Raw genomic sequence first — 24,908 nt, 5'->3', positions numbered from 1 at the left:
GCATTATTGCGTATCATTTTATGCTTTAGCTATTAAAAAATAGCAGATCTACAAGCTCGCAGCGCGGCACTTGGTGCCGCGCTGTGAGCTTGTAGATCTGCTATTTTTGAAAAATCTTGAAAATGTGTGCAATTCTTTGAATATTTTGACCCCGATTCTATAAGTGTCTTCTGAATACTGATAAGGTTTTTTGATAAACCTATGTTTCTATGTCGGCGGTGCTCAAACTTTTTCATGTGAAGGACCCCCCAAAATGATATGCATTTGGCCACTGACCCTCATCTCAAAATATTGTATCAGGGACCCCCCAGAAGCAAATATTTGAGTTGCAAATGTTCGCTTTAAAAATATAGATATACAGGCCTATATTCAAAGATTTGCACAAATCTTAAAGATTTTTTCAAAAATAGCAGATATACAAGCTCGCAGCGTGGCACTCTGAGCCGCACTGTGAGCTTGTATATCTGCTATTTTCCAATAGTTAAAGCATTCCATAATTAAATGGCTTAAGTTCCCACACCACCTCCTCCTCCTCCTCTTCCCACTCGGGGTGAACCCTGGCTCATTGCCTGCACACTTTACCCCAGTGCATCTCAAAACATCTTCTTATCAAGGACCATCCCATTCTGGGGTGGAAAATAGCAGATCTATAAACACAACCCATGTACATAGGGTTAGAGTTTGATGCCATATCAAATAATTTTGCCGGGGACCCCCTGGAACCGCCCCTCAAGGACCACTGGGGGGGTCCCTGGACCCCACTTTGAGAACCACTACTTTACACACAGGACAGTTCTGTTTTTTCGGTTTTCTTTTGTGTTATCGGTTGTTTTGATTTTCCGCGCGCGCGCGCGCGCGCGCGCGCGTGTGCGTGCGTGCGTGCGTGCGTGCGTGCGTGCGTGCGTGCGTGCGTGCGTGCGTGCGTGCGTGCGTGCGTGCGTGCGTGCGTGCGTGCGTGCGTGCGTGCGTGCGTGCGTGCGTGCGTGCGTGCGTGCGTGTGCGTTTTCCGTGGGACGCCATCGTTCTTGTTTGAATTGCAGATTTCTCCTTTGGAGCACAACTGATGTTTACCTTTGAACGTAGAATCAAGGCCGGCGCCATGCGCTCTGTTCTCTTTCCTGAGATTATTAAAGACACTTTTGAGGATTGCACAGAAGGAAAAAAAAAGTCCCAATTATGAAATTTGGGAGGATTTGTCTTTTTTTCTCTCGTCGGAGATCAACCAGATATAATTCAATCAGTGTGCACACAGGTATAGGCGATATGGGAGATAATTTTCAGCCTCGCAAATGAGTTTGAATGTCCTTTGGAGAGCGATTAGGCCCCCAAATTAATGAAAAGCAAGATCAGATTGCGTTCGCCTAATGAAGGGGGAAACCTTGATCTGAAAAAAAGAGAAAGAACGAAAGAATGAGAGAACAAACGAAAGACTATAAAAAAAAGACAGGCCTCTTTTCATTTATTTTTTTCCTGCCAAATCCTAAAGGCAAAGAGAGAAGCCAGGAAATTAAAAGGTATGTGTGCGTGAGCGCGTGCGTGTCTTTTTTTGTGTCAGTTAGCGCCGGCCGGGATCCAACCGCAAGGTACGGGCAGTAACGAGAGGCGAGCCAACACGCCTTGCTTGTAGCCGCGGCGTGCACGTGTGCGCGCCTGTGTTGTCATGCCGACTTTGATTGCAATTATTTCACTACCCCAGAGTCCTCAAACCCTGAGCGCCGAGAAGTAGCCGACCTACAAGCTCGCGCAGCATCGTGTCCGCGCCGCGGCGTGAGCTTATAGGTCTGCTATTTCTCGGCCGCTAGCTGGGCGTGTGACACCATCGCGCGACAGAGCATAAATTAGGCTGTACCCCCCGCTGTTTTTTTGCAACCGATCTCAACGTGAAATTCTCTCTCTCTCTCCATCTCCCTCACTCTCCCCACCCCCACCCCATTTTCTCTCTTCTCTGCCTCCACTCTCCCCCCTCCCTCCCCCTCCCCCACAGCACCAACTGCTCAATCAGGGAGCTGGCAACCGCAAGTTCAAATGCACAGAATGTGGCAAGGCCTTCAAATACAAGCACCATCTGAAGGAGCATCTACGCATTCACAGCGGTGAGTTAAACATGCATATTCAAGACAGGCCTGATTTGAGACCACCTGATGGGGTAAACAGGGTGGGTACGTGTTGATACGTAAAGCCCTGATCATGGGAATAAATAAGAAGAAACAAGGTGAGTTCAGAGGATGGACAGAAGTAGGTTTGTGTAGGGTTTGGGTTAGGTCCAGGTGGGGTGGTAAAGGTCATTTCCCTTCGTCAGTCACTATATTATTGTGCAGGGGTGTTTCCTTGCAGAAAGACATCCATCCCTCTGGCTGTACTTTTCCACTGTTTATGTTGACATTCATCCCATGGAGGGACGTTTCTGTCTGTGATGGGAGGGGGAGCTCGTCTGGAGCTCTTAATTGCTCCCTTTAAACTTCAAAGTGGTTGTGCACTGAGGTAATTGATTGAGCCATAAAAGTGTCAAGTGCTCGTTAGGGATCTTTCTTATCTCTCTTATCAATGAAAGCATCAAAGACCTGATGCCTGTCATAGACGGGAGGGAGAGGGGGGAATGTGTTTGTATACACACAGACTTGCCTAGTTCCCCTTTAACAAAGAGTTAATATCGAGAGCTCCTCAGCGGGTGTTGATGAATTGAATATATTATTAAGGACCATAGCAGGAACAAGTCTACAGGACTTTTTTGTGTAATCCTTTCAGTCTTAATGTACATGCGGTTTACATTTCTGACTAATAAAGTAGTCATTCAATCAATCAATCAATCAATCAACCAAAGTGCCCTTGCCCCCTTTATACGATAATGCCTCCAGCACCCCCTTCTCTGTACACTGTATTGCCCCCATTGAAAAACACTACAACAACCAGCCCAGTAGCATAGGTTTGCCTCCACCATATTGGAGTGATAATTATTAATTAATATGATTTCACTATATTTAATTGTATATTTAAACAATGCATTTAAGAAACAGCAGTTACCCACAGTGTTCTGCTGACAAGCAGACTAGACATTCGGACTTGGACAGTCAGCTGCGCCATCTCGTGGTGATGCCAAACATTTTGAGACTTTTGTCTCTTGATATGTAACCGATTGATTGATTGATTGATTGATTGATTGATTGATTGATTGAATACTTTATTGACATGATTATTTACAGTACAGGTAGTAGAGTCAAAGGTTATGCTAAAATGTAATTGTAAAGGTTATTAATTAATGTATTATTGATTTTGTTTTCCTGTAATAATTATAACTACTCTCCTCCCAACAGACAGACGGACAGACACACACGCGCGCACGCACACGCACGCACGCACGCACGCACACACACACACACACACACACACACACACACACACACACACACACACACTACTTAATGGAAATTGACATGTGTTTATTAATATACATTTGTGTCAATAAAGAAATTAAATCAAAACCCACCTTATCGTGTTTTTTGACGACACAGGTTAGTTAGGTTCATGTTTTGACAGTATTATTGGTTCATGTTTTTGATAGTATTATTACAGTTTGTTGTCATAGGATATGTTGTGTCGTATGATATGAGTTATTTTACTATATAGTATGTGTGTGACATCATCATCATACCCGGAAGTTAAGCAGGAACACCTATTGAGTGGAAAAAAACTACTTTCTAGCCTTGACAGCCCATACATCCAAACAGAAAGGTCCTATCTGATTGCATTAAATGATGTTAAACTCACTTTGCCACTACATTTGCCATTTACTTTATGCATTCGTGTTAAACTCACTTTCCCACTCAATTTGCCATTTACTTTATGCATGCGTATAGCCTTTATTAATGTTTGCATTGAAAATGGTAAATTATGACGTGAGATTTTTATGTTGTAACAAAGACATGGAATATAAGTGGTTGGAATCTATTTTATGTAGGTTTCAAGTCAAACAGGCAGAAGAATGCAGTTGATAACTATGTGGCTCAGCTCATAATTGTTCATTAATGTGATATGCTGCATGCCATGACTGATATTTTTTTCAGTTAAACATTTACGTTTGGGTGTAGTACGACACTGTCTGAAACCTTATAGCCATTAATTATTTTAATGTAAAGACCAACATGTATGTAAAAACCCAAGAGCTAATCTGTTTGATTATAAAATGTTTATATTTTGCATAACTTATAAATGGTAAATGGTGCATTTATATACAGCACCTTTCTCCAATGAGCTTTATGATGGAAAAAACAGAACACCCAATTAAATATGCGAATATTTAAATATTTACATGTTTCTCTTGCTTCGACTTTAAATATGAGCTAAAATATCTTTTAAGTGTGAAAGACCTGGTGGTGGGAAGGTAAAGCACAGGACTCGTGAGCAGAAGGTTGGGGGTTTGAATCCAGGCAATAGCATTTTGATTGTTTTGTCCATAAGACGAGTTGGATGGATTTAGCCCGCCTCCCTCAGTATATATAAAATTAAAAAATATTTGTTTTGTTTGCTTTTCCCCTTCTCTACCTTCTTTTGTGTCCGCTCGCCTGCTTCTCTGCCTTCTTTCGTCTCCGCCCATCTTGAGCCGTTGCTTTCGGAATCTCGTTACTGTCGTATATCTTCCATTCTGATGTTTACCATCTTTCGGGGGATGGTTAGTTTTTCATTTTTCGGAATCTCGTTAGTGTCGTATATCTTCCATTCTGATGTTTACCATCTTTCGGGGGATGGTTAGTTTTTCATTTTTGTCCTTTGGACGTTTCCCATCTTTCGGGGTTTCACTTTAGACGATTTTCCTCTTTTGACATCTTTCGGGCTTTTCGCTTGCACGATTGTGTCTCCCACCAACTTTCAGGGTTTTGCCTTGAACCGCCTTCAGACTTTTCCTTCACCATTGGTGAGGTTTGAACTCTCTCTCTTTGAACTCTGAGGCGATGATCTTAACCACTGCACTACCACTGTGGTTCTTACTTACTCTGTTCTCTTGCAAGCTTTTAATTGAAAGATTAGAGGTAAAGGTACAAGAAGCAGGTAAAACTTTGAAAATCCCTATACCGGGTTTGAACCAGGGACCTCCTGTCCATCAACACTACATCAGTGCCACTACACTACCATGGCTTATTTAAAATTTGTTCTCTTGCACAATTTCAAGTGAAGATTAGTTAAAGGTATAGGTTAAAACCAAGCATTACGCGTGCTAGTCTTGTACTAGTAACCTTCTGGCCTTAAGGTCTTTGCCTTAACCACTACTCCATGAGGGTTTGCATTGGTTCTGTCTTCTTGCACATCTTTTAATGCTTGTGGTAATGCCGGTTCAAACTTGAAAAATACATCTAGTGGCTTTGAACCCAAAGGTAAAACAAAATGAAAGACCCCTGCAGAGATTGAACCAACAACCTCCTGGCATCAAGGCACATTCCAGAACCACTACCCCATCAAGGTTTACACTTCACAATGCTCTTGTATGTCTTTTACTAAAAGAACTAGATAAAAGATAAAGAAAATTCCTTGCTGGTTTCAAACCCATGACCTTCTACATAGAAGAGCAGCAGCTTAACTACTAGGCTGTTGCATTTTATGGCAATTTTTTCAATTTTTCTGTATGTAATGACAGATTAAGTTACTAGAGCCAGGCAAAACATGGGAAATGTTCAAATCCAGGTAAAAAGAGGAAATCAATAAACAACAACAAATGGTTATGCTTGTGGTAATGTCGGTTCAAACTTGAAAAATACACCTAGTGGTTTTGAACCCAAAGGTAATACTAAATGAGAAACCCCTGCGGGAATTGAACTAACAACCTCCCGGTAATGATACCCATTTCATAACCACTACTCCATCAAGGTTAACACTTGACAATGCTCTTGCATTTTTTTAAAGAAAAGATTAGATCAGATTAAGGTGCACAAGTAATGTAAAAGATGGCAGATATCTATGATGTGTTTGAACCAAGGACTTTAAAGTTTTGCAAATTCTGTCTTTACGTCTGCACCAACTGTAGTTTGTACTTATATTGTTCTCTTGTGTGTTCTTCGGAGATTAGATAAATGTAACAGATCCAGGTGAAAGTTGGAGAATATTCTTCACTGGTCTTGGACTCAGCACCTTCTATATTAAAGGCCTGTGTTTGAACCACTATACCATACTTCACTGGATCCATGTGAATATGTTTATAAAAGATCTTGTTATGAGAGCCAGGTATAACTTGCGAAAATGTTCTTGCTAGTTTCAAACCAAGAACATACTGATTGCAAGCCCTGTATCTTAACCTGTATCTTAATAATGGTCCATAATACAGTTTTAAACAAGTTTTAGCCGACATAACCACTCAAATATTTAAACATCATGTTCTGTCCGTTTCTAATTCTAAGTCATTTCAGATGCAACACCAATATACCCTTTGTTGGCAACAGGTCACTGACTTTGGTCTAAAATTGGAACAATACAGAAAAGATTAGCATGGTACTAAGATGAGAACCATGTGGAGTCAATTCAATTCAGGCCAATTTTAGTACCACTTTACCTCATGGTTCCAACTCATATATACAGTGTCAATAGAATATAGCCTCACGTCACCCTGTTCGTCATTCGCGCCACCGCAACGCTATTGACACTGTATATGAGTTGGAACCATGAGGTAAAGTGGTACTAAAATTGGCCTGAATTGAATTGACTCCACATGGTTCTCATCACAGTATCACGCTAATCTTTTCTGTATTGTTCCAATTTTAGACCAATAACAGCATCATGTGGCCAACAAAGGGCATATTGGTATGGCATCCGAAATGACTTGGATTTAGAACCAAACGGAATATGAAATTTAAATATCCGAGTGGTTGTTAAGGTTAAAACGTGTGTAAAAGCGTATCATGAACCAATATTTATATAAAATATATATATCCGCAGTTAAAGCCTAGTAAGAATAGTGCTAATAATTTTACATGACTCTTTTACCTCTAACTATTATTTTAGTGAACAATATACAAGAGAACAGCACCATCAGGGTCCATGGTGGAGTAGTGGTTGAGATATAAGTCTCATAAGGTGGTAATTCTGTGTTCAAATCCACTCTATTGACACTATATAATATATGAGTTGGAACCATGAGGTAAAGTGGTACTAAAATTGGCTTGAATTGACTCCACATGGCCTTCATCAACAGTATGCTAGTCTATTCTGTATTGTTCCAATTTTAGACCAGAGTCAGTGCCCTGTTGCCAACAAAGGTTATATTGGTGTTGCATTTGAAGGAGAATGTGATATTTAAATATTTGAGTGGTTATTTAGGCTAAAACCTGTATAAAACCGTGTTATAGACCAATATTTATAAAAAAATACCAGCAGGGTCCCTGGTGGAGTAGTGGTTATGAAATGGGTATTATCACCGGGAGGTTGTTAGTTCAATTCCTGCAGGGGTCTTTCATTTAGTATTACCTTTGGGTTCAAAACCACTAGGTGTATTTTTCAAGTTTGAACCGGCATTACCACAAGCATAACCATTTGTTGTTGTTTATTGACTTTGTTTATTGACTTTTATGTGGTTCTTTTAGTGAAAAACATACAGAAGCACCATGATGAGGATGTGGTAGAGGTTAAGGAATGGGCTTTGATACCAGTAGGTTGTTGGTTCAATCCCTACAGGAGTCCATCATTTAGTATTACCTTTGGGTTCAAAACCACTAGGTGTATTTTTCAAGTTTGAACCGGCATTACCACAAGCATAACCATTTGTTGTTGTTTATTGATTTCCTCTTTTTACCTGGATTTGAACATTTCCCATGTTTTGCCTGGCTCTAGTAACTTAATCTGTCATTACATACAGCAAAATTGAAAAAATTGCCATAAAATGCAACAGCCTAGTGGTTAAGCTGCTGCTCTTCTATGTAGAAGGTCATAGGTTCGAAACCAGCAAGAAATCTTCTTCATCTTTTATCTGGTTCTTTTAGTGAAAAACATACAAGAGTGTCTTGGAAAAAAAACTCAATGGGGTAGTGGTTATGGAATGGGCCTTGATACCAGCAGGTTGTTAGTTCAATCCCTGCTGGAGTCTGTCATTTAGTATTACCTTTGGGTTCAAAACCACTGGGTGTATTTTTAAAGTTTGAACCGGCATTACCACAAGCATAAAAAGAAAATGTGCAAGAGGACAGAACCAGTGTATACCCTCATGGAGTAGTGGTTAAGGCAAAGACCTCATGGCCAGAAGGTTACTAGTTCAAGACTAGCAAGAGTGATCCTCATTTTTAAACAATACCTTTAACTAATCTTCACTTGAAATTGTGCAAGAGAACAAGCTTTAAGTGAGCCATGGTAGTGTAGTGGAACTGATGAAGCACTGGTGAGCAATAGGTCCTGGGTTCAAAGCCAATGTAGGGATTTTCAATGTTTTACCTGCTTCTTGTACCTTTACCTCTAATCTTTCAGTTAAAAGCTTGCAAGAGAACAGAGTATGTAAGAACCACAGTGGTAGTGCAGTGGTTAAGATCACCGCCTCAGAGTTCAAAGAGAGAGAGTTCAAACCTCACCCATGGTGAAGGAAAAGTCCAAAGGCGGTTCAAGGCAAAACCCCGAAAGATGGTGGTAGACACGATCGTGCAAGCGAAAAACCCGAAAGAGGGCAAAAGAGGAAATTCGTCCAAAGTGAAACCCCGAAACATGGTAAACGTTCAAAGGACAAACCCGAAAAAAATGCTAAATGAAAAACTAACGATCCCCCGAAAGATGGTGAATGGAAGATATACGACACTAACGAGATTCCGAAAGCAACGGCACAGACGGGCAGAGACGAAAGAAGGCAAGCGGTCACGAAAGAAGGCAGAGAAGAAGGGAAATAGCAAGCAAAACAAATATTTTTTTAAATTTTATTGAAATTTTAAGCCCCTCCCCTCTAATGGACAAAAAAAATCCAAACAGCTATTGCCTGGATTCAAACCCCCAACCTTCTGCTCACAAGTCCTGTGCTTTACCTTTCCACTACCAGGTCTTTCGTACTAAACTTATATTTTAGGTCAAATTTAAAGTCGAAGCAAGAGACGGCAAGTCAAAACATGCAAATATTTAAATATTCGCATATTTAATTAGGTGTTCTGTTTTTTCCATCATAAAGCTCATTGGAGAAAGGTGCTGTATATAAACGCACCATTTACCATTTATATATAAGTAATTTGATAAGTTAAGCAAAATAGAAACATTTTCTATTCAAACATTAGCTCTTGGGTTTTTACATACATGTTGGTCTTTACATTCAAATAATTAATGGCAATAAGGTTTCAGACCGTGTCGTACTACACCCAAACGTAAATGTTTAACTGAAAGAAAATATCAGTCATGGTATGCAGCATATCACATTAATGAACAATTATGAGCTGAGCCACATAGTTATCAACTGCATTCAGTTTTAACATATTCTAGACAGCATTCTGCCTGTTTGACCTATATAAAATAGATTCCAACCACTTATATTCCATGTCTTTGTTACAACATACAAATCTCACGTCATAATTTAACATTTTCAATACAAACATTACTAAAGGCTATACGCATGCATAAAGTAAATGGCAAATGTAGTGGCAAAGTGAGTTTAACATCATTTAATGCAATCAGATAGGACCTTTCTGTTTAGATGTATGGGCTGTCAAGGCTAGAAAGTAGTTTTTTGCCACTCAATAGGTGTTCCCGCATAACTTCCGGGTATGATGATGATGTCACACACATACTATAGTAAAATAACTCATATCATACGACACAACATATCCTATGACAACAAATTGTAATAATACTATCAAAAACGTGAACCAATAATACTGTCAAAAACATGAACCTAACTAACCCCATGTCGTCAAAAAACAAGACAAGGTGGGTTTTGATTTAATTTCTTTATTGACACAAATGTATATTAATAAACGCCTGTCAATTTCCATTGAGTAGTGTATGTGTGTGTGTGTGTGTGTGTGTGTGTGTGTGCGTGTGCGTGCGTGCGCGCGCGCGCGTGCGTGCGTGCCTGTCAGTCTGTCTGTCTGTCTTTTGGGAGGAGAGCAGTTATAATTATTACAGGAAAACAAAATCAATAATACATTAATTCATAACCTTTCCAATTAACCATTCAACATTAACAACATGGGCGTATAGAACCCGTTTTCAATGTTCCCAAATAGTGTTGTTTGAAGTTCACACTGAGCACTATAAAATGAACCATATAGTCATAGTTATAGTGTGAATGGCCCTTTGATGTTAGGGTAAATTCTTGTGGTGTTAGGCTATATTTGTATGGTGTGTGGGTTAAATTCATACCCTCTGGTAACACTCTAACATGGTGTGGTGTCGTAGAGAAGGTGGAGATCTGAGCATCAGGATCCTGATCCACTCCCTCAACAATGGATCCACCCTGAAGGTCAAACACAAAGGTCATAGGTCACAAACCAATGTTGTCTTTAGAAAAAAATACATAAATAAATAAAAACTTGACCAAGTTGAAAAAAGTTGAAAAAAGGTATTAATCTCATAGGATTCAGAAGCCTAAGCTTTCTTTTCATATTTTGTTCCCCTTTTAGGTGGACAGTGAAACACAAAGGTGTCAAAGGACATTAAGGACATTAAGTTTTGCCATGCTGGGCTTAAGTAATAAGTCCCTATTGGCCGTTTAAGTCCAGACACCAAGTTTCAAGACGGTACCATGCAGTGAACTGGAGTTATCGCTGTTTAAAGCCCAGCCAATAGGAATACAGAGGGGGCAGGGCTTAACCAACCAAGCCGCACGTTTTTATTGCGGGGTGGTGTAAATTGTGCTGCAGTTATTACGTGCAGAAATTTGCAAGAACTTTAATTACTTAAGTATGGCGGATTACAGTGTTTTGCCATTGCATGGCAGGCACACTTAATTACAAATAGATAAGATGATAGATAGCTATATGATTGATAGACATGATAAATATCTATATTACAAATAGATGATAGATATTACAGATAGATATCTATATTACAGATACATATTAAGATGATATATATTACAGATACATATTAACACATGGGCTGCTAAGGTTTATAACATTTATAGCTGTTGCTGCTGCCACCATTGACTTACGCTTTGTTTTGACGTGCCTCGCAAGCTTCGTGCGTGTGCACGTGCGTGTCCAGAGAAGATTGAGGAGGATAATCCATTTGTTTACAAACGCTCGCGAAACTAAAATCCAAAAATCGCGGTAAAATCGCGGTAAAGTGTCGCCGTGAAAACAATCAGCTCTCTGCTTCCATGGGGCTGTTTTCATGTCATTCTGAGATAAAGCCGTTCTTATGTTTCAAAGTAGAATGTAAAGCATGATAAGTCCTTCCGTGATGTCTTCCCCAGAGGGGCTGCCTTCACTGACTGGGTGACGTAATGGACTCAGGTCATGCAAAGGGCAGCTGCAGTCTCAAAAAGTTAACTGTTTGTTGCCTCGTCTGTGGACGATATAACTTCCTGTGGCAGGGGGACACCTAGTGGCCATAACTCGTCCCTGAACGAGTTTGGCTCCCCAGGTGTTAAGATGATAGATATTACAAATATGTTGCAGATAGCTGCAGGACACTGCAGGGAATTGAACCCCGTCCCAGTAAACCAGGAGTTCCATACCAGTGTCTGTTGCTTTTTGAGGTTGTCATGTGTGTGCATGAGTACTCTTTTATTGGAGGATATTACAGTATTGAACCACTGTTCAAATGTAGCTCTATATCATTGCTCTCAGGCAGAAAAACCTGATCTACCAGATCACATTCACTTGTTAGTCAGGATATGTCAGAATAGTGTCACATCTGGGAATAGATTCCTTACCAATACATTTCTTCACCAATGTGTTTGTAAAGTTTAAAGTTGGCTAGAAGAAACACATCTCAAAATATTGAAATTCATAGCCACTTTCACATGTCATCACAAACCGTCTTTTTGTGGGCCTGTATTTTGCACCACAAGTGTTTTTTCATGCAAAACAAATGCTTGCAATGGATTCAGAATCATAAAAAACAGTTTGACCCCTTACATGCTACTTGAAGCAGATTTTCTTTTCTTTTTTTTTGTAATTTCTTCCTGTTTAGTAAAGTTAATGTTACCCCAACTTTCAGCAGCTGTCATAGATTCCCCAAGGGAAACTGAATTTCAATCTTTGTGAGATTTTTTTAGACAACTTTACAAATACAAGAAATATATTGGTAATGAATTTATTCCTAAATTTATTTTTAAATATATCCTGACTATTGTGCAACTTTGTCATTTTTAAAATGAAAGTGTGTCTGTGGGGTTCAACAATATTATTGAAGCTAGGAAAATAAGTCTCTCTTCAAAATAAAGCTTCAGAGTAAAGAGTAGCAGAACCTCACAACCTCTGGATGATTACTTTTACGCAAGTACATTAACTGACATGATACTGACTGTTAAAAAGATGCCATAAATATAAGGTGGTATAGAGAGGAAAGTAACAATGTAATGTATAGGGGTGACAAGGATTAAACAATGCTGTATGAGGGTTGAAAGAAAACGTCCATACTCACTCAGAACACACACTTCTCCTCCAGGTCACAGCTGGTTATGGTGGAAATACTGGGTGAAAACAGTAGTTATTAATGTCAGCTGGTTATGGTAGTATTTTACTCCCCACCCCAAAATAGGGGCATGAGTTGTTTAGAAGATTTTACTCCCTTATAAAAGAGAGACGCCTGCAACAAAGCAGAAAGCCCACAGCACTCCAATTTAGATACAGTCTTTTCGGTGGACAGCTCAAAAGAACACGCAAAGTGAAGAAGTTGCCGCTGATTACTAACGCTGATGAAGACCTGAATGGTCGAAACGCATCCGTTCTGAGCCTGTTGTGAGGTAAATAAACTTTTTTTAAAAAGGAGATTCCTTGAGTGCTGGCAACTTCTTCACTTCACTCCCTTATAAAAGAAAAGGAGAGAAAAAAAAGAATTATGTAGGACTCTTTGGTCTGACCTCTGTGATCCTCTGGTGGGCCCAAAGGATCACAGAGGCACTCAAGCCTCCACGCCACGACAAGGCAGAGTCCATGTGGAGGGTAATTTCTTTTTGTTGAGTTTTTTACTTTTTCTTTTTCTTCATGAACAAACTAAAATGTGTAATCTGAAATTGCTAGTCCCCTTGTTTAATGATTGAGTATGCTATGGTTCTGGGGGCTTCTACTGGTTGCTTTCCATGGCAGTAAGTTCCAAGATGGCGGATGTGTTGGTTTACTAACCATAATACTGACATGATACTATACTGACCACTAGAGCCAAAAGGGAAGCACCCACGTCTCAAAAACATTCACAGGTACTGAACAAAAATACATACAATGTATAGAAGAGAACACTACACTGTCGTGTAGCTCCCAAAAAAAGGTTTTTAGAACCACTTTTCTAGATGCCCTCTGTCTCATACTGTAAGTGGACATTAGTGTACCCACTGCGTTTCAGCATCAGCCATATGACCTGCTGTATTTCATTGCTGCCCTCTAGGTGTCAGTCATCTCATCTGTTGTTCTTCTTCCTTTCTCGCCCACAGGTGAGAAGCCGTACGAATGTCCCAACTGCAAGAAGCGCTTCTCCCACTCGGGGTCCTACAGCTCGCACATCAGCAGCAAGAAATGCATCGGCCTGATTGCCGTCAATGGCCGCATGCGTGGCGGCAACATGAAGACGGGCTCCTCCCCCACCTCGGCGTCGTCCTCGCCCACCAGCGCCGCCGTCACACAGCTCCGACAGAAGCTGGAGAACGGCAAGCCGCCGGGCCTCGCCGACCACCACCACCACCACAACAACAACCACCTGAACATCAAGACCGAGCCGCTCGACTTCAACGACTACAAGCTCATGATGGCATCCCACGCCTTCGGAGCCCCCGGTATGCACTTCATGAACGGGGGAGGAGGAGGGGGGAACAGCCCGCTGGGGGTCCCCAACAACAACAACCACCACCACCACCACCACCCCAACCAGACGGCCCAGAGTCCCTTGCAGCACCTGGGGATGGGCGGGCTGGACCCGCAGTTCCTGGGCTACCCGGGCCCACTGGCCAACAATCTGAGCGAGGTGCAGAAGGTCCTGCAGATCGTGGACAACACTGTGTGCCGCCAGAAGATGGACTGCAAGCCCGAGGAGCTGTCCCGGCTCAAGGCCTACATGAAGGAGCTGGGGTCCCAGATCGAGGAGCAGAAGCAGGGACTCATGGCGCATGGCGGGGCGCACCCCATGGGGCTCCCGCTCGTCAACCACAACGGCGCCACCAAGAGCATCATCGACTACACGCTGGAGAAGGTGAACGAGGCCAAGGCCTGCTTGCAGAGCTTGACGGCGGACTCAAAGAGGCAGATTAGCAATATCAAGCGGGAGAAACACAACCACTTGCTGGACGGAGACCTGGAGGAGAAGATGCAGGAGAACAACCTGTTTACACCGTTTGCGTGCCAATACTGCAAAGAGACCTTCAACGGTCCCATCCCGCTGCATCAGCACGAACGCTACATGTGCAAAATGAACGAGGAGATCAAAGCGGTGCTGCAGCCCAGCGAGAACCTGATGCCCAACAAGCCTGGGCTGTTCATGGAGAAGAGCTCCCACCTGCTGTCCTCCATCTTGTCCGAGAAGGGTCTGCCGGCTCCCATGAACCCTTACAAGGACCACATGTCCGTTTTGAAGGCCTACTTCGCCATGAACATGGAGCCCAACTCGGAGGAGCTGCTCAAAATCTCCATAGCGGTCGGCCTTCCTCAGGAATTTGTCAAGGAGTGGTTCGAGCAGAGGAAAATGTACCAGTTTGGCAGCACTCGAAGCCCGACACTGGAGCAGCACAGGAATAACATAATGGACATGGTCGGGGCCACAAACAACCACCACACCCTGCAGAAAGACCCTCTGACAGCGAGGTCGCCGCTGTCGCTAGTGAAGCCCGCCGACCGCATAACGTCCCCTTCCATCGCCGAGCTCCACAACAACATCAACAACTGCGACGGCGTGCTCAGACACTTGAAAAACAACCACCACCAGTTCGGCGTCGGCAAGATCGGCGAGAAGCTGGACCACTCCCGTAGCAACACACCCTCCCCGTTAAACCTGTCCTCTGCGTCGTCCAAAAACTCCCACAGCAGCTCGTACACTCCAAACAGCCTGACTTCAGAGGACCTGCAGGCCGAGCCCCTGGACCTGTCTCTGCCCAGGCTCATGAAGGAACCCAAACACGCACTGACGGTGAAGAGCAGGCCCAAGATGCACAGCATCACCGCGGACCACAACGGCATCCCCTCCCCCCGGGAGCACTTCGAAGAGCCTCTGAACTTGGCCTATCTCAAGAAGGACTTCTCAGGTTCGACCAACAACGGAAGCCTCGAAAAAAGCACTAGCCCCCTCTTCGGCATGAACCCCTTCGGCTCCAAGCCCCTGTACACGTCCCTGCCGCCGCAGGGCGCCTTCCCGCCAGCCACGTTCATGCCCCCGATGCAGGCCAGCATACCGGGCCTCAGGCCGTACCCGGGAATGGATCAACTGGGCTTCCTACCGCACATGGCCTATACTTACGCGACGGGCGCAGCTACCTTTGCCGAGATGCAGCAGCGGAGAAAATACCAGCGGAAGCCAGGTTTCCAGGTAAATAAGCCTAACCTGTGTGGCTCTGTCCAAAGCCCCAGGCCTCAGGGGCTCTCTTTTGTTTTTTTGCACAGATTCCCCTCAATGGTCTCGAAAAACACAGCCGTTTCTCGCTAAACGATCTCCGCGGCGCTAATTAGGATCTACTCCAGAGCCGCGGAGAGAGGCGCCTGCTCACCTGAGGTGCGCCGACCCCAGGGCAAAGGTTATGGAGATAAGCAGCTGGCACCTGGGGCCCGGAGCGGTGCCCTCGTACAGCGAGACATCATTAGCGGTATCACGGTGTAAAATGTGGGGGTTTCAGAGGTTGTGATGGTGGGTATTTGCAGTTGTTACTGGCTCTCCTCTGTGAATTGTACTTACCTCTGAGTGTCGAATACATTAACGCTCTCTCTCTCTCTCTCTGTCGAGAGAGAGAGAGAGAGAGAGCATGAGGGAGAAGGGGAGAGAGAGAGAGAGAGAGAGAGAGAGAGAGAGAGAGAGGCAGAGAGAGAGAGAGAGGAACCATGTGTCTCAACTCAAGATATTTTATATATTAAAATACGGGTGAAAGGCCTTTGTAAAAATGACAAAGGTGAGCCCCGAAGCTGTGCGCTAGTCGAGAGTTTTTTCTCTCCCACATGCACCATTCTCGGCTGCGAGTTTTAAAGAGAGCAAAACCATTGCTGTCGCGTGGAAACCTCGTATCTCCAAATACATTGCTTTTTGTGTTATTATTTAAAAAAAACATATACTATATATATATTAAAAAGTAGTGAAAATACCCTATCTACAGGCTTGTGATCTTGTAGATCAGCTATTTTCACTACTTTTGTGCGACACTCTTGGAATGAATTGTTTATAGGGAAATAGAAATAACATAAGAAAGTTGAAAGATGGACTTACGAGGGTTCCCAGAACGAGCTTCAGCAGACTAGATGAATAATGCAGGCTCCGTGTTCATTACCGCTGAACGCTGAGGGCTGTTTAACATAGACGGGAACCATTTTGATTTGGGGAAGAAAGAGAGAGAGAGAGAGAGAGAGAAAAGAAAGAAAGAAAGTATTAATAATGTTTCCTATTCTAAGTTATTAAATTAGATTTTAAAAACACAGCTACGGGGGCATTTAGCTCCAATTGATTGCGGAGTGATAGCGGACTCCCTCTTAAAGCACGGTGCTTTATACGGCGGGTCAGTATCATTGTCCGACATGTTCATTAACTGAAGCCTTTGGTTCGTCTCGATATTGGCCGTTAAGGAGACCGCGCTGATTCTTATCTTTATGAGTTCACAATTTCAAGAATGGCTCGGGTGTCGTTCCTCCCATTATGAAGTCGTCGTGTTATAACGCTCTCCCATCAGTTATTCTTTTTTCTCCTCCTTTTTTTTTTTAAAGCTAATCTTCATTATAAAAGGACACAGAGGATTATATAGAGAAAGAACATGTTGAATTAACGATAAAAAACGAGGCGAGTATTGGTTATCATTTTAATAGCGGGGGCTTGCCAGCCCGACGGATTGTTTGAGATTATTCCAGGTTTGAAACTTTGATGACAAATCAATGGAGGTATGCAACCCGTTTTAAATATGCATGACTGTGTGTGGACGAGGAGCTCCGCTCCATGCACAAGCATGTGCGTGCGTGCCTGCGTTCATGCACACACACACACACACACGCACACGCACACACACACACACACACACACACACACACTCTCTCTCTCTCTCTCTCTCTCTCTCTCTCTCAATGGAGTCCTTAACCCCCCAGCATCGACAGTCTGACATAAACCCACCACACCACACACACACACACACACACACACACACACACACACACACACACACACACACACACACACACACACACACACACACACACACACACCTTTTTTTCTCCTCACAGGGGATAGGTCGGAAGTCCTTGTATGGAGTAAACACTACTATTATAGTACTATCAGAACTCAACCATTTTGTTATTATCTGAATTAAATTAAGTCACTTACCCTACCTTTAATCAAATTGGAATGAACTGAAGTCACCTTTTACGACCGACCACTGATTTTCCTTTCCTTCTCCTCCCTTGTGTTTCTGTGTTGTGTCCACCAGGGGGAGCTCCTGGACGGGACAGCGGATTACATGTCGGGGCTGGACGACATGACGGACGCAGAGTCCTGTCTGTCCCGGAAGAAGATTAAGAAGACAGAAAGTGGTATGTACGCCTGTGACTTGTGCGACAAAACATTCCAGAAGAGCAGTTCCCTTCTAAGACACAAATATGAGCACACAGGTATATCACTGTTTTAGACCCCTCTTTTACCCCTCTCCCTCCTTCCCTACGCCCCCTCCCCTTCCATGTTTATTTTTCATTTATTCTTTTATGTTCGATTCGTTTGATGTTTGTTTGTGTTCTCTTAAACAAAAAGAAAGAAAGTAAAGAGGAAATATCCTTAAAATATGATATGGGTACTGTTACGGTTGTTTTCTTTTCTTTTTTACCTCGCCGACAAATCTTCCCTTCCCCTTTCTCCTCCGTTCCCTTCTTCAGTTGTTTGTATAAAAAAATATATTAAAGAAATTATTAAAAAAAATAAGAAAAAAAAGAGACCTAACTTGTTTTTTTCTGTCGACAGGGTTGATGTTGAGTATTGCTAACAAATGGCCAGGATAAAACAATATATATATAGTAATTTTAATACGAATTCTTTAACAAAACAGCTTGTGTAGCATAGAAATGTTTGAAGTCTTTGACGTTCTTTCAATTCTTTACAAGTCTTTGATGTGTTGATCTTGCTAGTTGTTGATATGTTTCTAGGACAGTGGTTCTCAACGTGTGGTCTGGCCGGGGACCCCCAGTAGTCCTTGAGGGGGTCCCAGGGGTTCCTCAGCTAAATGATGGATTGTTAATGTTCACTGGTATTACATGTACAAGTAAATACAACCAGAGAACTTACAGGAATGGCTATTTTGGTCAGAGTTTAACTATAATCTCTATACATACGATAGAGCAATGGACAGATCCTATCATCTCAATGCCTACAGTACATAGTAAAGGAATTATGGACTAAATGATAAAAGCAAATCATTTGGGGCTCTTTTAATTAAAAAAAGAGATACAAAACGTTGAGAATCACTGTTTTAGGATGTGTTTCATGTGTGTCCGTGAGTACTTTTATTCTGTACAAAGCACATGATTGATGTTCGCGGAGGCGTGGTACTTCATTCATCCACAGTGCAGCGCTCGCTGACAGCTTCCACAGGCATCCATCATAACGCCGCGGCCGCTATATGAAGCTCTTTTATTATCTCAAAAAGCCACACATCAAATCACCTCCGTGTAACGCGGGCAGTTAAAAAGCCGCAACGCTCTCTTTATCGTCCCCGTCCTCCCCCCTCCCGTTATTGGCGATAGATCTCATCATTCGCGCGGCGCTCTCTGAAAGCTACAACCAGGGCCGATAACAAGTCTTTTCATTAAACAAATTACGCGGAGATCATCTTTCACCGGCTTGCATCATTTTTCTGTCCGTTATCTGCCACGCACGTCCCGGAAAAAACAGACGGCAGCCTTCGCTCTATCTCGTTGGAACACGGGGAGAAATATGGCTTCAGGCAAACTGCGGAGTGAATTAACTTTTTTACTTCACTTTACACTTTGTTTGTTTAGCAGGGCCCTGTGGACAGTTGAATAGATTCCACAGAATTAGCTACAACAAAGCTGTGTTTCGTAGTTCCTTCCTGGACAGGAGATAGGTTCAATAACCACTTAAAACTTGACTTTTGGCACATGTGTTTTTGTAGTCTTCTATGTGGAGCTGATTTTATACATAGATTTTAGGAGTTGTGAGTAAAATGCCCGATAGTGGACCGGTAAAGTTAAAAGTGCAATGAGATGCCAGTGGACAAGCTGTCTGGTTTTCAGAGCTCGGCAGACAGCCCGCTGTCTCTGGGCATATTGAACAGAAGGTCAAGGAGTCTTGGTCGAACCTTCAAGCATTACAAAGTCAGATATCTCAGACATTTTGACGAAAATCTCTCTCAAAATGACAGATAGGAAGAAAACCAAAGCTAGTTACAGGAATGAACGCCAACTCCCAGACCGTGGTTCAGCAAAAAAACGATTCCAGTTAATCCAGAGCTCAGTGTGTGGTTTTAGCAGATATTAAATTATAAACTGGCGTGTAATGATCTGGTTCAGACAATCAGATATGCAGCAGCGCACTCTTTCGACTGTCCGTCAGTCAAGTGATGGACAGTTCCAATCCACTCCAGTTACAGAGACAATTTATGGCACGGTGGCATGAAATGTCAGCCCGTCAATGTGGGCCCGGCGTGAGTTTCAGATGTCAGTCTCTGTAGCCAGCGTTTCCCATCATAATGGGTCGCGCAGCGCCCAGCCCCCACCACCCCCCAAAAAACAGGGTCAGACGGTAGTCACCATGAACCGGAATGACTCTCAAGAGATAATCTTTCATTCCACTGCGTGAATTTGTTTATTTCCTTGCCTCGACCTTCTCTATTTGTTTGCTTTGCTCGTGTTTATTTACATCGCGTCCGCCGGCCCTAAAAGAAGTACTTCTGTGTTGTTGTTTTTTTGTCGATGCAAGCTTTTACCAAAAAGGAGGGTTATCGGCCCGTAATGCAGACCAGAGAATGCACGCGCACTCTCTCATCCCGCACCCTACACCACTCCGTCATTTGAATAAACAAACAATCCGCCGGTCCGTAAGTCAGAGTTAGCATTAATGCGGCGCGGCGTCATCATTACTCCACGCCCGCCCCGATCCATCAGTCCTCCTTGCCGATGTGTGTGTGTTTGAATATTTTTTCCTGACTCTGTTGATTTGTTCGAGGGAGGCAGCCCTACTCACGCTTCCCCCGCTCTCTCCCTCCCTGTGCGTGTGTGTCTGTGTGTGTGTGCGCGCGTGTAGGCAAGCGTCCGCACCAGTGCCAGATCTGCAAGAAGGCGTTCAAACACAAGCACCACCTCATCGAGCACTCGCGCCTTCACTCGGGGGAGAAACCCTACCAGTGTGACAAGTGCGGCAAGCGCTTCTCCCACTCGGGCTCGTACTCGCAGCACATGAACCACCGCTACTCCTACTGCAAGCGGGAGGCCGAGGAGCGCGAGGCCGCCGAGAGGGAGGCGCGGGAGAAAGGCGGAGGTACGGGCCCCGTTTGCGATTGTTACATATTAACGTTGTTGTTGTTGGGCAGAAACCTCTTATCTCCATCTTTTAACTTTTGGTGTGTTTTTTTCCCCCAATGTAATATAAACCATGTGCGTAAATCAACGTCCTACTTGATCACACAACAGCATCACACAAAAAGCATCAAAAGTTGCAGATCTGCAAACTCAAAACGTGGCACGAAGTGATGCGTTTTGAGCTTGTTGACCTGTTACTTTGGCTATTTTTGGATTTGAATCCTGAAAAGTAACAGTTTTGTACATTGTGAGCTATGCCTTACACATTCTTTCGTTATTTGCCATATCTGCCCTTTGGAATTTCTGTTATGTTCCAATGACCAATGCCAAACATACCATTAACCAATTGAACCCTCCATTCTTAGTCTAAATCAGTGGTTCTCAAAGTGGATTTCAGGGACTCTCTAGGTTCCTTTATGGGGGTCTAAATTGAAATTTGTACCCTGTCAAAGTTAACTCATTCGTAGTTTACGGCCGTAGAGCCCGTAGATTTCTCTATGTCTTTCACTGCCGGCTTCTCCTACCTGTTAACGTGGGCGCTCATCCAGTTCCCATCGTGCGTGATCGGACACTGCTATGCATCGTGTGTTCGCGTATTCCATCAGCTTCTCAAATCCGTTGAAATCTTTTCAATTGATCAATCCGTTCTCCATCTGTAAGCCGCGGAGTTTAGACAGAAAGCTAACGGGCCAAAATAGACGACGGACCACCCGCTTCCGGTTCACGGACTCAATGTTAAGTGGTCCGCTCAATAATGTGTCCGTGTAGAAACCGATCACGGAGCATTAGTTCCGGCCTATTTTAGTTCCGCTTCGATAAAAAAATGATTTTTAATTAAAGCTTATTAAATCTACGGGTTCTACGGGCATGGCAGAGAAGGGGTACAAAGGGGTATTTTTTGGGCAGAGTTTGAGTTAAGAGGAGACTTTCAAATATCAAAGTTTGAGAAACACTAGTCTAAAGGTGGTTGCACACTGCTGCGTTTTTCGGGCCGAATATCGGACTGAATTTCGGAGCACGCAAATAAAAAAATCAACCTCACGTTATGTCAGTCACGTTTGCACACTGCTGCCCGTTTCGCGCACCACTCGGTCCCTTGCTCTCTCTATCTCTCTCTCTCTCCTTGCCCTGAAAAACGCATTTCGCAACGAAAAACGCAGCAGTGTGCAACCACCTTTAGTCTTATAATCGCCTTTTCTGTCCATAGAGCCTATTGCAATGATTTGAGTGACAATGAATCTAACTAACTAACTAAAATGTCCCGATCGTGACAACCCCATACAGGTGGAGGTGGCGGAGGAGGAGGAGGAGGCGTGATGGGACACCTGGAGCCCACGGAGCTGCTGATGAGCCGGGCCTACCTGCAGGGGCTGGCGCCACCACACCACCCCGGCTACGGCGCCTCCGAGCTGGGGGAGAGGGAGAGCATCCTCAGGCACGAGGCCATGAACGGTGGCGGAGGGGGAATAGGCGGAGGTGGCGTAGTCGGAGGAGGTGGCATAGTCGGAGGAATGGCGAGGGACGCGAGGCAGGACGGGGACGGCGGCAACGCCAACGCATACATGGCCAAGATGGCGGCGGCGGCGGCCAGGAGGGACAACAAGGCGTTCGGCGCCCGCGAGGAGGCGGAGTTCGAGATGGAGGAGGAGGAGTTTGAGGAGGAGGAGGAGGAGAGGCGGAGCCTGGCGGACACGGACGACCCGGACACGCTGCGGGGGGAGGAGGACGAGGAGGACATGATGATGAACGGCGCCGAGGAGCTGCAGTCCGCGGACGACAGCTCCTCGCTGGACGGCAAGACGGAAACCAAATCGGACCGCGAGGACGCGACGGAGGACGGGATGTAGTACAGGACGTAGTGTGTGTGGGGGGGAAGGAAGGGGTGGGGGGAGGTGTCGGATAATCAAGGAAACGACGACGAAAAGCTTCCCACGTTTGTTTCGTTGTTTTATGTTTTTTGTATTATTTTGTAATGTTATTTTTTCCTTCAGTATTATTAAACCTGTTGGGTTTAAAAACACAACGTTGGTGTTTTGAAGTTATACGTGCACGTGCCTGAGGCTTCCAGGAAGCTTTTATTTTGAAGGACTCTCGAAGGGTTAGGGGGAAGGGGGGGAGGGGCTGTCTGCGCAAGTAGACGTGGACTCAAATACAAAATCAATTACGACTCGAGGGGGGCGGCATTGTTTAAAGACTGAGTTATACTGGGGTCTGCCCCTCGTGACTCGCACCACATGTAGCAGATCTACAAGCAGTGGTGGACAACGGACAGTCTGAAATGTTACTTAGTATATTTACTTAGTAATTTGTTGTTCTTTTGAATACTTCAGTCGTGTTCTTGTAAATCTGCTATGTGTCTGGTGTCAAACGTGGGCGAACCAAGTTTAAATCAGGTTGTGTGCGTGTTTTGGAAAGAGGTGTGTAGGGTGGTGGGTGGGGGCAAGGGTTTGTGAAGTAAGCTGCATTATGCAAACCGAACAAAAGGAATAAATGAGATCCATTTGGACACATTACATGTACAGTAACATTACGGCCTAAAAGAAAAAGAAGAAGAATATGTGTGGTGCTAACATCCCCCAGTGTTCTATAGTATTTATAGCACAACTAGTGACTTGTACAAAATTGCACTCCTACCGCTATACTTATAATCACGATTAAGAACTGAAGAATAATTCAAAAGTATTGCCTATGTATATATTTATACAGTGTTGAGAAAAAGGAGCAGTGTGTGTCCTGCGTACTACTTCCAGTCCCTGGACATTCATTACCTACTGTCATCATCACGCTTAAAACCTTTTTTTGTTTTGTTTTGTTTCGTCCAATGTTCACGAACCACTCAGTTTTTGAAGCACTTAGGCCCGATTTATACTTTGTCATAATGCGGTGTCGCATCAGCGAAAATAGCTGGTCTACCCTTTGAAAGTGTTTAAAATATATATTGAAATGTTGAAAAATTCTGACTGTAATGACAAACAAAGGGCCGCTAGGATGGAAATGGTAAAAGCCTCACCTCTGGTTCAGTAAAAACCCATACAGAGGAAATGACGAAGGACTTAAAAAAGTATACATTTTAAGGGAAAAAACGGGGATGTCTAAGGAAAAATATGAAGGGCAAAGCCTTTGAAAAGGTTGTTTTTTTTAGAAGAGAAAAGAAAAGCCTTATTATGCAAACCTTTGAACCTGTGTATTAATGCAATGTGCCACCGCGTGTCGCGTCCAAGGAGAGGTCACTTTGGTTCTCTAAGTGGGGGTCCGCGGACCCCCCAGGGGTCACTGAGGGGGGTTCCTGGGGTCCCTACCGAAATGTGTTAATATGGCGAAATTGGTGTAACCAATTTAACCCCTATAAACCGGCTATTTTCATTGTTGTTGTATTATTATTATTATTATTTTGCTTTTCTTTGAGAAAAATGTAGGGGTCCGCGGCCAAATGCGAATTAATTTGGGGGTCCTTGACATGAACAGGTTTGAGAATCACTGCTTTGTGTCACCAGCTTCAGTATTAATATAAGAGATGAAGATTAAAAAAAAAACACACCCATGACAGTATTAAGACTATAGGTAACACAACGCTTAGTTTACATATTATTATTGTGCAATGTTTTTTTTCTGTTCATGTATATGTTCTCTCTCTCTCTTTCTCAGTATTACGCCAAACCATGTTTTCTTCTTTTTTTTTAACAAATCGTATTCATTTTATTTGTAGGTTGGAAACAAGCGAAAAAATGAAGCATTATTTATGTGTCCCATTTTGTATTTCCTGATTTTATTTATTTCATACTGTTTGTGTACAGTACTATAGTTCAATATATAGATATATTTTAGTAAAACAAAGGAACATGGTTGTCGGACAAAATAGGGGCAAACATTTTACGTGAAAAGAGAGCATTTATTGTGTGTCGAGACATTGTGAAATGCGATGTTTAATCTTTCTTATTTTTATTTTATTTTGCCGTTTATTTTCCAGTGACTGGGAAATAACATTAAAAAAAAAAAGTCCAAATTTGGGAACTTTTATACAATTGTGAAAACACTGTATTTTCAACTGAAAAAAGAAGGAAAAAAAGAAAGAAAGGAAGAAAAAAAACACAAATAATTCCACTTGTTCAT

General features: G+C 43.2%; 1 protein-coding gene across 1 annotated transcript in view; it reads left to right on the top strand.

The window, feature by feature from the left end:
• Nucleotides 1-22,645, top strand: part of zeb2b (zinc finger E-box binding homeobox 2b) — a gene marked incomplete at both ends in the record, with an annotated part of 61,787 nt that extends 39,142 nt beyond the window's left edge. Inside the window, 5 exons of the mRNA XM_080720430.1 lie at nt 1,985-2,093; nt 13,538-15,615; nt 17,702-17,882; nt 20,524-20,757; nt 22,122-22,645. Of these exons, the coding sequence (XP_080576556.1) occupies nt 1,985-2,093; nt 13,538-15,615; nt 17,702-17,882; nt 20,524-20,757; nt 22,122-22,645 (3,126 nt within the window). The remainder of the gene's footprint in view (nt 1-1,984; nt 2,094-13,537; nt 15,616-17,701; nt 17,883-20,523; nt 20,758-22,121) is intronic.
• Nucleotides 22,646-24,908: the final 2,263 nt, after the last annotated feature.

This window comes from Nannobrachium achirus (assembly GCF_963921795.1).
Source record: "Nannobrachium achirus genome assembly, chromosome: 24".
Taxonomy (NCBI): Eukaryota; Metazoa; Chordata; class Actinopteri; order Myctophiformes; family Myctophidae; genus Nannobrachium; species Nannobrachium achirus.
Note: the sequence above shows the minus strand (reverse complement) of the source record. Positions and strands in the feature narration are given on the sequence as shown.